The sequence below is a fragment of the Xiphophorus hellerii genome, chromosome 4, assembly GCF_003331165.1.
Source record: "Xiphophorus hellerii strain 12219 chromosome 4, Xiphophorus_hellerii-4.1, whole genome shotgun sequence".
NCBI classification, from domain to species: Eukaryota; Metazoa; Chordata; class Actinopteri; order Cyprinodontiformes; family Poeciliidae; genus Xiphophorus; species Xiphophorus hellerii.
Genome location: NC_045675.1, coordinates 28,969,038 through 28,981,522, shown reverse-complemented (window position 1 = coordinate 28,981,522; position 12,485 = coordinate 28,969,038). Strand labels below are relative to the sequence as shown.

Here is a 12,485-nt window from a genome sequence, read left to right as displayed (position 1 = left end):
AGTACAAAGGGACTCTCTAATCTCGTATATCCTCAAAAATTTATTAATTTTTAAAAAATTAATGTATCTAAAATAAAGGCCTTAAAAAGTTTTAAGGCTTTTACTTTAGCTGCATAAAAAATTCTAAGTTGGTCTAAGATACAGTAATCCCAGGTCTTAAATTTTAGCATGCAGGGAATATTTAATCTCATATATGATCATATTTCAACTTTCTGTGTCGTGTTGCCAGCTCACATTTTCACATCTACACTACAAGTCCAGAATCTCGCAAGCACAAATGCCATCAGCCGCTTTTCAGGAAGAGAGTTAGCAGTTGTCGCCACATCATGCTATTTCTGTTTTGTCACTTCTTGTGTGTGGAGTTCAACCCACACGAGACCAGATGCATTTTCTTCAAAAGAAAAAAGAACTTCTACGTTTGGCACTATGGGGGTTAAGGCTGTAGAGAGGCACATGTAGTCTGAAAAGCGCAAAGCCGCTGTCACGACCCACAACCAAACTCCCAGAAATGTCACAGTTTTTGCTATGCTTGATTGTAAAACAGCAACCAGAAACCACCCTCTATATTTCTATTTGTTTTTGTCTTAAATTTCATTCAAGGTCTCTTCAAAATGTCTTAAACGGTCTTGAATTCGACTTGCTGAAGCCTGCAGGTGTCTGTGCATCCCTGTCATTCTTATGTATTTTCTCATTTTGTGTGTCAAATCCTTAAAAAGAATTCAGTTAAAATTGGGACTAGACCTCAATGCAGATTAAATGAGCCTTGAAACGCTTCCCCAGGGCACCTGCAAATGGACAACGTCCCAACTTCACTCTTGGGAAACAATTGTTTCCAAACAACTTTCCATTTAGGATCATTACTTTTTTTCTTTTTTCTTTTTTTTACTAAGCACCAACATCACTTCTGCTCCAAAACACTCAACCTCTCATCATGCTCACCTCTGCCATTCTGTCCTCTCATATCACAATTCATCTCTCCCATCACGCACCACTTCCTGTCTTTGTTTCATCACCCCCAGCTCCATCCGTAGCCCTGGTGAGGGGAAGCCGGCCTTTCACAGGAGAAGGTATCTGACGTGTTGTCGGGATTGATTTGTTGTCTTCATGTGGACTATGTGAAGCTCCTGCTTTTCTAACATCTGCTTGCTGCTGCTGCTGCTGCTACCGCTTTATGCTGCATCCCTGCAGGCGACTGTGCTGAAGAATGTTGCTGTCTTTTTCACCCCTGCTGGAATGTGCATAAAGCACCATAGGAAAAAAGGAAAACTGTGGCTGAACCTCGTCTCTTTTCTTTGGAAAAAGTGAAGTGCAACTCTGGAGGCTCAGCTTCATGGCTACAGATCGAGAACTGAGAGTTGTGTTTTTTAGGATCCTGTAGGGATTTCTTGGAGACTATGAAGGCGTCAGAAAGGTTTTGAGTACAGTCCTGGTGGAGAAGACTCTGTGCCACAGCAATAAAACCCAGAATGGAAGTTGTTCAAACTGTAAAATAACTTCTACCTTCACTTTTACCCAGTACAGGGTAGGAGGAAGCAATGATGAAGGAACCAGCTTCTTCCTTCATTATTAATGATCGTACAAACCAGATTGGAGTCGTTTCTAATCTGTTGGCTCAGTCAAAAGCCAGTGCTGGATATATTTTTGACTGAACAACCTTTTTACAGTTTTTCAAAGCAGAGGATTTCAATAAAATTATCTGAACTGAAAGTTTTGTCAGACTAGGGCTGAAACGATTAGTTGGATTAATCACAATGAATCGATTATTTAAATAATTGTCAACTAATTTAGTCACTGATTAGTCTTTTACTGGAGTATACAGACTCAAAAAAGGTAATTTGCTGAAAAAAATCAATATATTCAGAGCCGTAATTAAACCAAAACTGTACAAATATATATACATTTTGCATTTTAAGCCCAGTTCACGCTACACGATTTTAGAATTGTCGGCCGATTTTCAAAACCTGAGACCACACACTAGCCGACCAAAATTGTAGGTATAACGCGTTCTATCGGCCCGATCGTGCAGTGTGTGGTGTTCAGCCAGTCACACAGCAAGAGCAACACACCACACACGAACTGATTTCTCACCGACATTCAGATTCCAGACCGAAAATACAGGAAAAGCCCACTATAACACATGTGAATTTAGAGTAAACAAACACGGCCAACAACGTAGAAGCAATAGCGACAGTTGGTTAGCTTATTTTAAACATAAAAGATGTAACAAAAAGAAAAGGCGTTGGATAAAAGCGTGGAAATGGGGCACGCGGCGGCTCTATTTTTTTAAAAGTTACGTTTTTTTCGTCTATACCATTTGTGTGTTTAGATTATTTTCTGTTCTGTTGTTTCTTTAAGCTTCATCGGTTAATTAGTATTTGCTGTTTTAATGTTTACAATTACATTGAGAACAATATGCACAAAATAATGGCTACAAGTCCAGTTAACTAATTTTAAAAACAGGCATTAATCAATGTTTTACGAGTGACAATTACATTCTGTAAGCATCAAGCCCTGAGTGAATGAATAACCTTATCGTTATAACCTATTTATGTCACGTTAACGATGAACAGCTGAAAAATTACCGGAATCAACTGTGGTAGCAATTTTGCTCCAAATCCTCTCCTTGTCATTTCTGTGGGTATTCTTTGCACGAAATGTTGAATAAACATTAATGTTGTTTACACATATCATCTCTGATGTCCGCTGCACTCTGGGTTGCGCCACGTTAGCTGTTTGGGGTTCCTCTCCGTGCTTTCTGATTGGCTACCTGTCATATTCAACAAGCTGCGTTCTCACTACCAGTCAGGGAAAACTCCACACGCTGCGATAATCCAGCATGTTGAACATGTCCGATTTCAGATGGGAGCGGTTCCGAGGTTCTACCGACTGGACCCGATCAGTCGTAACGCACCACACACTGCAGGATGATCGGTTATGATTATCGCAAGCAACAATCTTAGAATGCAGAACGTTCTAAGATTGTTATAAGGGGGAAATTGGGGCAAAAAATTGTGTAGTGTGAACTGGGCTTAAGATAAAAACACAGTTCTCTGCAAATAGGTTTTAGCCAAAACTCCTCGATTAGTTTAGTTTCAGCTTCACCTGGTCCAGATTTACTAAAGGAGTCCTGTGCTGTTGCACTTTGGCCGATAGATCGATTGTTTTCCTATTTAAAAAAAGGAATTGAATTATTTGTTTGCATCTTTTTAAGTTGATTTCTTATTGTGTAAGTAAGACTTAAAATCTGTAGAATGTGCCATTGTTTTTATACGATTAATCGATTGTCAGAATAGTCGATAGCTAAATCGATTCTCAAAATAATTGTTAGTTCTAGCCCTACTTTTCTTTTGGCATACATCTCTAAAATTTGGCCACTCAGTTTTCCCTCTCGCAAAGTGTGATAAATCCAGATATGGACACACATTAGTAATACCATCTGCCAGGTTCTAATTAAGACATGTGTCACATTGTAGTAGGTCGCTGCGGCAACCATATGGCCACATCTGTCTCGCTCAACAGTCGGGGCTGCAGTGTTGCTCCTGGTGCCCGGCTTATTGTGGCTTTATTATCGGAGTTAGTTTGATTTTTCTTTTGCATTCTGTACTATAAACACAAGTACAGAAAGCACCCATGGCAAATCTTTCTTGATTTGCACCAGGAAACGGCTTACAGTGCCCAATCTGGACTGTTAATTGACTAAAAGTGTTCTGGTAAGCATAGACAAAGAAGGCTAGATGGAGCAGTTACTTTGTTGTTCAGCAGAAACAATAACTCAATAGTTGCAACTCTAATAGATTTTTTTTCTTCAAATAAACACTAACAAGTATTTTAGCCATTGATTAATCTATTATTTGGATAACCAATAGAATACTGAAATGAATCGATTAATAATTGAACATTTGCATACAGTATTTTGCTAATTTTTCATATAACCACTAAAATAATACTAGAAATACATTAAATGATGCTAATAAACATAGAAATTCCTTTTTAAAGTAAGAAAATAAACATTTTATTGCCTAAAATGCAATAACATCGCATTCCTTTAGTGAAAGCTTGATCATTTGTAGCAAAGGAAGCATCTGCAGCTCAAAATAATGCTTCTAACATCAACATGTGAAAAGTTCAGCCTGTTCTGCTTGACCCAACATTAATACAGTGTGGATAAAAGGTGCTTAATAGACGTTTTTTCAACAGAATTCTAACCAGATGAAGTTAAAACTGTTCTGAGTAGAACATATTTACAGACGAAGGCTTACAGACTTTTTATTTTAAGTCTTAAATTCCACATGTACATATATATTTATATAAACTTGTCTTATTTACTGCTCTGAGTGTGTTGTTCTTTCAGCAAATTCCTTTTTTTAAAGTCTGAACACTCCAGATGACGACTAATCAATGACTCAATTAGTTGACTGTTATCTCAACAATCGGTTAGTCGCAATTAATCAGATTAATCAGATTAATTGTTTCAACCCTAATGTGTGTGTATCTTTTTGCATGTCTCCTCAAAGACGGCGCTTATAAACATGCAACTTTAACATTCAGTCCAGCCAATCATAGTCTCCTCTTGTATGTTTATGCTGTAAACTCTCTCATCTCTTGCCTCTATCTCCGTGTGTTTCTTTGTTTTTTTCCCCCCACTTCCCACTTCCTCGTTGCCCCCTCAACTCCCTAACACCAAAATAAAACTTCTAACATCTCATCTGTTGCTCTGAGTCAGCTCGGAACACACGACCGCTTTTAAATGATGCACGTTTACAACCGACTCGATTTGCATGAGCCGTTGTTATGGGCGTGTTTTCCTTTGTGTGCAACTTCAGCCCCGTCAGTTCCTATTGCCACAGCAGAGTCTGCAGGTGTTAGTCAGGATGAAGGAACTTCTGGGTCTGTAGGGGTGAGTATCCGGAGCCAGGACGGAGGTTAACGTGAAAGATATAGCCGTCCGCCTCCCCGACCCCGAGGATTACTCGGGTCGGTCGCTTATGATGATGATTCTTTCAGTCCAGCCCTCGGTTAGTGATGCTTGAAAGTGTCGGGACCGGTGATTTGCTGGACACCATGGAGCCCACACTGCCACCAGAGAGACTGGAGGAAAAGGGGAGAGAGATTTACTGAAGCAGACCGAGCCGCAGCTTGCTAGCATAGCTCATTCTGAAATGTAGCTGTAGTTTTCCTCCCCATAATCATTGCATTGGATTTTTTTTTCAGGGCCTCTCATTCGCAGTCATAGATCGATGTAATTGGGGTTGTAAATCACAGCTACGGAGCCCTCCGCGCCGATGCTGATGTTGGAAGTCATTTGCAGCTGCTTCGCCTGTAAATCTGCCCCAGAGGCCGGCGATAACTCAGCTGACTAAACACTGTGCAGAGCCCAGCTTTATGTGTGTGTGTGTGTGTGTGTAACAACAGGTGCATGCATTCATTTCAGTGTGCCGCAGGAATTGTACGTCTCCAGAAAGACGTGACGAATAGTTCTGAGAGACCTGGAGGAGTGTGTTTACATGTCGGGTTTCGTGTGTTTCTGTGCAGCTACAGCTTAGAAGGGCTCAGCGGGATCCAGGAAGAGCTGAGGGGCTCCACCATCCAGGAGCCCCGCGACCTGGAGCGCTCCAGGATGCCCCGGCACAACAGCGACGACAGGGGCTCCCTGGTGTCTCTGACGGAAGAGCAGGAGGAGCGGGATGAGGACAGCAGGCTGCAGGAACAGGTCAGTGCTGAAACACACACACACGACTTGCATAACGGTGTCCAAATCCGATGCAGCAATCCGATCTTTATATCTGGATCAGTTGAAAACAATTCTAGATTGGGTATTGATGACACATGTGCCCATAAGGGGAGATCTATTCATCCTAATTCTATGCTTTGTGCTCTGAGTGACTTTTTTTATGATTTATTTTACAATATATTTAGAATTGCTAATTACATTTTCTGAACCATTTGAAAGAAGATTTGTTGCAGTTCATTTATTTCACCAAACTAACCTATTTTTTCGTCGGTTTAAGTTTCTTTATTATTTATTCTACATTGGGCGTTTTACTCCTAATTGTGTTATTTTTATATGTGTGACCAAACCTGTGAAGATATCTGTGTATTTAAGTTTAGCTGTACTGGTGCAGAGTAATCAAATAAATTAGTAATTAGGTATAGTTATATCTGTTTTTTAAAAAGAAAAGAAACGTTTTAAGTCAGTTCTGTCCGGTTTTTTTGTATCGGATCGGCATCAGTCGACGCTAATCCTCAGATATCGGTACAGGAAGTGAAAAAAATGGATCGGTGCATCCCTATTATTGTTTTCAACTGAGCCTTTTAAAATGTACAACGTGGATCCCTTTCTTTTAATGATGCAAACCGGCTAAGCCCGTTTAACGTTTTGGATCTACAGCGATTTATATCCTGCTTTACTCATTTAAACTATTGCTACTTAGTTTATTATTGAGTAGGTTAGAAAAGGTAACTTTTTTGCTTCCCTTTTAGCCTTTTCTTTTGTCTTTCGACCTGATGATTTTTGCTTATCTGACAAAATGTTTGGACACTCCCGACTTAGACTTTTGTAATATAAACTTCATGAAATTCATCGGAACAGATAAAGATTTTCTAAACAAAGCGGGGAAACGTTTTGGGGATTAGTGAGAACTACTAATCATCATTGTCCTCTGGTTGTTTGATTCCTCCTCTCTCTCGGTGACTTATAAGCAAATCATGAACATAACCATCACAAATCAAACATCCAGTTTCCCCTTTTAGTTTCTTGTTCCTGTTTCCAGTTTATCTGCCTCTGTTTGCATCCTCTCTGACATTGTTGCGCTGCCGATCTGATGGAAACTTTGTATTTCACGACGCAGAAATTGCGGCGGTATCGGCCGCTGAGGAACAGCTGTCCCTCCATGACCCTTCCACTCACCAAGTCCATTTCCATGGTCACCATCAGCCACAAAGACAGTGATGGTGAGTGTTTCTCTTCACGTTGGGTTCACACCTCAGTTATGATTTCTTTGCCCTTTCTTTAAATTTTCAGCCTCTCTTTTCCTTCTATAGGTTGATTTCTTTTTATCTTTTTATTTTCATCATTTAAAGACAGTGTGACGCTGTGTGTCTTTAAATCACTAAGTATTTTGTTTTGAAAATCACTTCCTGTATCATGGCCCCTAAGAATTGCCTGCATTTCTTCTGTTCAAAACTGCAAACTTGAATGTATTTTATTGGACTTTTATTTGGTAGATCAACATGAAGTAGAACACAACTGAAGTGGCAGGAGACATGATACAAGTTAAGATGTTTTACAAACAAAAGTATGTATTTGTTTGTGTTCATCAACTCTGATGTGAATTTCTGCCAGTTAATGTTCACAAATCAGCTTAAGTCCAGCCATCGTGGACGAAGATTGACCATAAACTGAAAATTTCAAGTCCTTTCATGCATTTACAATTAGGTTTTGGTCTCGACCACAGCATTATGCTGCTGCCGCCATGTTTCACAGTGGTTATGTTCTGTTGCATTTAGGATGTGACAGACAGTTGGTTGGCCTGCATTTTATTTATAGGTATTAGAGCGAAGCTGACTTAATATTAACACACGGTGGAAAAAATGCAAAAATACATTAAATTTTGTGGATCTAAGGTGAAAAAAACGTAGGAGAAAAACTCAAGAGGCAAGACACTTTAATTAGAAACAAACCAAAATTGATTTTATATCTAGATTACCGACACTTGGGTGTATTCCTAAAATAAGAACCACCAAGAATACACTGACTTATTGGTACCACAGTTACACGCTTTGAGCGAATGACGAGTGCTTGTTGTGGTTCTTCCCTCGTTGCCGTCGCCCCTCCGCCTCCCAGCGGTGGGACGCCTGAGACGCAAGAGGCGCATTTCCTTCTCTTTCAACCTGTCCCCCATCCTCACCAAATCTAAGACTCAGTTCATTTACGGGGACTCTTCGTCAAGTGACGATGAAGAGGAGGAGGAGGATGACTCGAGTGAGTACCAGACGGCAAACGTGGCTGCAGTAGAAACTAGATGTCATAAAATTATATATATATTTATTTTTTTTTTAAACCCACAGCAGTCACGGTTCCCAGTAGAGCCCTAGAAACCCGCCTCCTCCTCTCTGTTAACCTCGCCGCCTTCTCGCTGGCTACACCCGAGTGTAATGAACCGTGATTAAAAACTGCTGTTCCCACCTGTGCAGGTGTAGGGTCAGGGAGGCTTCTCCTCTCCAAAGGAGTCGTAAAACTGTCTGGAATTAAAAGAGGCTGAAAAAGATCAAACAATTTTAATATAAACCTGAGTTCAGTCCTCTGGGTTTTCATCATTTTCCTGTCCAGTGTAGGATTGGCTCCGCTAAAACAATGCTGAAGGCAACGTGGCGCCTGATTGAGCCGCTGCACCAAACATCAGTCAAAAGGAGAATACTAATTATTTCTCATATAAATCTACTGGCGGTTCGATCCTTGATGGGAGGAGGAAGAAAAGCAAACCTGCTCCTTTTGTGAACTCTGTGCTGAATTCATTATGCTGATAAATTCTGTTTGGCCGTGTTGAATTGGACCTTGGCTGCTTCTGTCGCATACAGACAGTGGCAGAATGACCTTTCTGTGAATTGGCCTTTGGTGTCGTCTTTTTTTGGGGGGTGGGGACTGGAGCAATATCACGAAATAAAAGAGGAAAAGCACCATCAGAGGTGCTGCAGGTTATCTGAGAATACATGTGGGCCTGTCTTCTTCAGACCAAACCTTCCTTCATCTTTCTCCTCTACTCTCTATTTCCATTGCTGTTTTCTGTTTCTTCTTGCTTACATTATCCTTTGCGGACTTTCAAAACTGAGAAGAATGATTATTTTTGAGAGAAGCTGAATGTTCCTCATTTAAAAATGACTGGAATAATCGACTTAAAGCCGTTTGCAAGCGTATGGATTTCTTCAGTTACAGACGTATATATATATATTGGCATACATGACTTACATTGTTTTATTAAGCAAATTTATTTTTCTGATATGTCAAATCATGTAATCTTAAGAAGCTGACATATAATAGAAGACGGGAGCAAAAATTGGTTAATGCAAAATAACAACAGCTTTTCAGACGTTAATTCTTTCTTAACGTGCTTTTTTTTCACAACACTGAATAAATGTCGTCAAATGAAAAGTTTGTGAAATTACACCACCGCAATAAAAAGTGAACATTTTTCCAGACAAGTTTTCAACAGTGCCGACAAATTTAGTAAAACTGCAGATGGCTTATGCACCCGCTAGAACTCTGTAACAATCTGAACCGTCAACAATGAATCTTCAATATTTAAAGTGTTTCGAATGTATTTTTAAAGCCGCTCGTCTCCTGAGCAGCCGGAAACCTTTTGGAGCCGACGGCCCTTTGGGACCGAGTGTCGCTGAACTGAAAGGCAGACTGCCTGCAGCTCTCAGCCTCGGCCTCTCCATTAGCGCGTTGCCCTCGCTCTGCAGGGGGTTCCTCAAGGCTAAGCAGCTCACTTTCAAGCATTAGAAGTAGCTCAGTCCGTGTCCCGGCCAAATCCTCGCAGCCAGGGCATGACCTGACAACCTTCAGCTCCAGTGAATATAAAATGTTTTACTAGTGAGCCAGTATACTCAGCGAAAGGTCAATCCTGCTCTGTCCTGCTCACCTTTTTACCACCTGACATGACAAAAAGAAAAAAAAATTTCAAATAATGAATAAAAAAGTTCTGCTCCTTACTTTCTGTCTTCTCTCCTTCCAGGTGTGAGGTTGTTTTCCAACCCCTCCGGGTCAGTAGCTTACAGGTCAGTTCACACACATTAAAGAAGAAATCCTTCTTTAGGTTTTTTTTTATTTTTTTATTTTTCCTCTACACCCACAACGACCTTTATGGTTCCTGTAAAGAGGAGTCGAGGAGAAGCAGCCGACTGGACCTTTATGGCGTTGTAAAGATGCGTCTGAGTGAATGTGTGAGCCGGCATGTCGTGTAAGCTGCAAAGTAACACTGGCCTGCGTTTCAGTATATCGGAGGAAGAGCCGGGGCCTCTGCGGAGCGACACGGAGGGGAGGAGCACGACCAAAGTCAGCCGGACCTTCAGCTACCTCAAGAACAAGATGTACAAAAAGACGCGGGTAAGCGAAATGACTGCCTCGCCGTGTGTGGATGACCTATTTTTAGTGTGTGTGTGTTTGGGTAGACCATAGCCACCTCTTTTAAGCAAAGAGCGAGGGAGCGGCAGGTTGCTTTTCAGCCTCCGCTGCGGTGCGTCCACATTCACCCAGGGATCGGCTTCCTCTTCTGAACAGCTGGTAGTTGCGTGTCGCGCTTCAGGGCTTGTAACTTCCTCCTGTTCACACTTCCCCAGCAGGCGCTGCTTTTGGAGTTCACAATTCATTTTGTGGTCCCGAATATATGAGTCTCTGAATGGAGATGAGCTCTGGGTTACCGTTCTTTGCCTTGGGGAGAAATAACTTCCCAAGGCGTGATGAGTAGCATTTTAGTCACACCGCAGCCATAAACTGAACTGTATTTTATTGGGATTTTATGTGACGGAACGACACAAAGTAGGACACGACTTGTCAGCTTCTGTCTCCAGATGTACAAAGACGTATAAAAATTCTTTGAACCTGGAGGATTGAATACATTTTCCTGACTCACTTTTCAGATTTTTATTTGTTAAAAACAAACAAAAAAAAAAAATTCAAAGTTGATGACCATTCCCTTTCACTTCACAAATATGCAGTACTATGTTTTGGTCTATTTAGAAAACAGAAAATAATTCATTAAATCTAAAAATTGGAAACATCACAGAAAAAAAATTAGATTTTGGGAATGTTTCTCCAAGCATTGTAAATTAACTTTTTCTGTGATATAAAAACCATTTTAGATAAATAATAGTCTACTTTAAAGAAGCCATTATAAAGAATTATGTTAGTTTCATTTTAGACTCTTTAAACTGTGGAATGTTTTTGAGGAATTCAACATGAGATTTATTGACACATTTTAATATTTTCTAATTAATAATCTTATTTTGGGGGGGGAGAGGGAGATCAAATATGTTTTGTTATATTTGTCCTGCTTCTGTCATCACTTCTCACAGGACTCTCATTGAATCACATAGGAGGAATGTCAAACCATCGATGACCTCATGGTTTGTTCTTGTTACACAGAACGAGAATTATCAGCAAAGAGTTCATATCCTCCACAGGAAGTGGCGTTTCCTGCCTCTTACATTGCACAAATTTTAAAATGATTCAATTATAAATAATTCTAACCCACACGATTCCTGTCACCCGTATCGCGGCGGCGCTGACGTCACCCAGGGGTTCGGATGTGGCGTTCGAATGAACTCCGTCCAGATTGGTTTTCCTGTTGTGGAGAAAATAAAAACCAGGCAGTTTTTAGCAATCTCTGCCTCCGTGTTTCTGTAAAGCCGCCTGCCCCCCCTTTCACCGAGACGCCGATGGGTGAACAGGAAGTGAAACAGGAAGACAAAAACTTGCTGTAATGATTGCTGCCAAACCCCGTTGTCGTTATGTCAACCATTCTCCTCTGGTTCAGTTGCGGTCAGTCTTTACCAGGTTTAAAACCCTTAGAGCCTCTCTCGGCTCCGCTCTTCTGCACAAACACTGAAAGTGAGAACGTCGGTGGAAGAGGATGTAGTCGCTGCAGTCTGCAACAGCGTCCGCAACAGCGTCCGCTCCGCAGCGACGGCTCGTTTTGCAGAAATAGCACCTCCTGCTGCGCGGCAGTCACTTCCTCTTTGCCCAAGTTCCTGATGGAGCCTCGGCTCTGCCGGCTGTAGACCGTGCTCCTCGGGCCGCAGACCAGGGATGTTGTACGGGAGGTTCTCGGGGAGCCGCGGCTTCTCGCTGAGAAGGAAAGGTTGCCTGGAGGTAGGCTGAAAGGACCGCTCGGCTTTTCCAGTCACATCGCAGTAAAAAAAAAAAAAGAGAGAGAGAGAAAGTTCAGTAGCTGTCAGAAGATCATATTTAAAGAGTTCTGTTCTGTGGCGGCTTGTCTTTTCTTCTTTATTTTCCAGTGAAGTCATAGTCTGTTAGACTTTCTTACACTAGAATGTCTCTTTGTTTTCAATCTGCGCTGTAGATTTCACAAGCTGTTATGTGTCCTGTGGAGGTTTCTTGTAGCCAAAAACGTCTTGCATTCCCTCTTTTTTTTAAATTAGATTTCCCTGCTTCAGCAAGTAGATTTTTTTGTGTGTGGATTTTCTCATCAAAAAGGGGTTTCCAAATGCCTTAAGTCTACTGTTTTTGGAAGTCATAGAAATCTGGGAGTGTTTTAGTTCAGGTTTAGACAGTTGTTGCAGGAAGTGAGACTTGAATGCAGTTGTGTTGCAGTGGCTCCGAAACACGCCGTGGCTCATTTAGCCCCTCTGGCATCGTTAAAAACCAAGCGAAAATGAGCCCGGCTACGACGGAGCTTTGTGGTCCTCGCAAACCGAGAGAGGCCTCAGAGCTGGCCCATTAAAAACAAGCTGGAAAACTCCATTTT

At 41.3% G+C, this 12,485-nt stretch overlaps 1 protein-coding gene across 5 annotated transcripts in view; it reads left to right on the top strand.

Moving 5' to 3' along the window:
• The window catches only part of akap13 (A-kinase anchoring protein 13), a 135,020-nt gene that overhangs the window by 91,439 nt on the left and 31,096 nt on the right, over nucleotides 1-12,485 (top strand). For 4 of the 5 annotated variants that reach the window (XM_032559928.1, XM_032559927.1, XM_032559925.1 and 1 more), the window contains exons 13-17: nucleotides 1,020-1,067; nucleotides 5,533-5,710; nucleotides 6,849-6,951; nucleotides 9,735-9,777; nucleotides 9,994-10,105. In XM_032559928.1, coding sequence (XP_032415819.1) covers nucleotides 1,020-1,067; nucleotides 5,533-5,710; nucleotides 6,849-6,951; nucleotides 9,735-9,777; nucleotides 9,994-10,105 — 484 coding nt within the window. The remainder of the gene's footprint in view (nucleotides 1-1,019; nucleotides 1,068-5,532; nucleotides 5,711-6,848; nucleotides 6,952-9,734; nucleotides 9,778-9,993; nucleotides 10,106-12,485) is intronic. The other variant, XM_032559929.1, reaches the window with a different exon arrangement.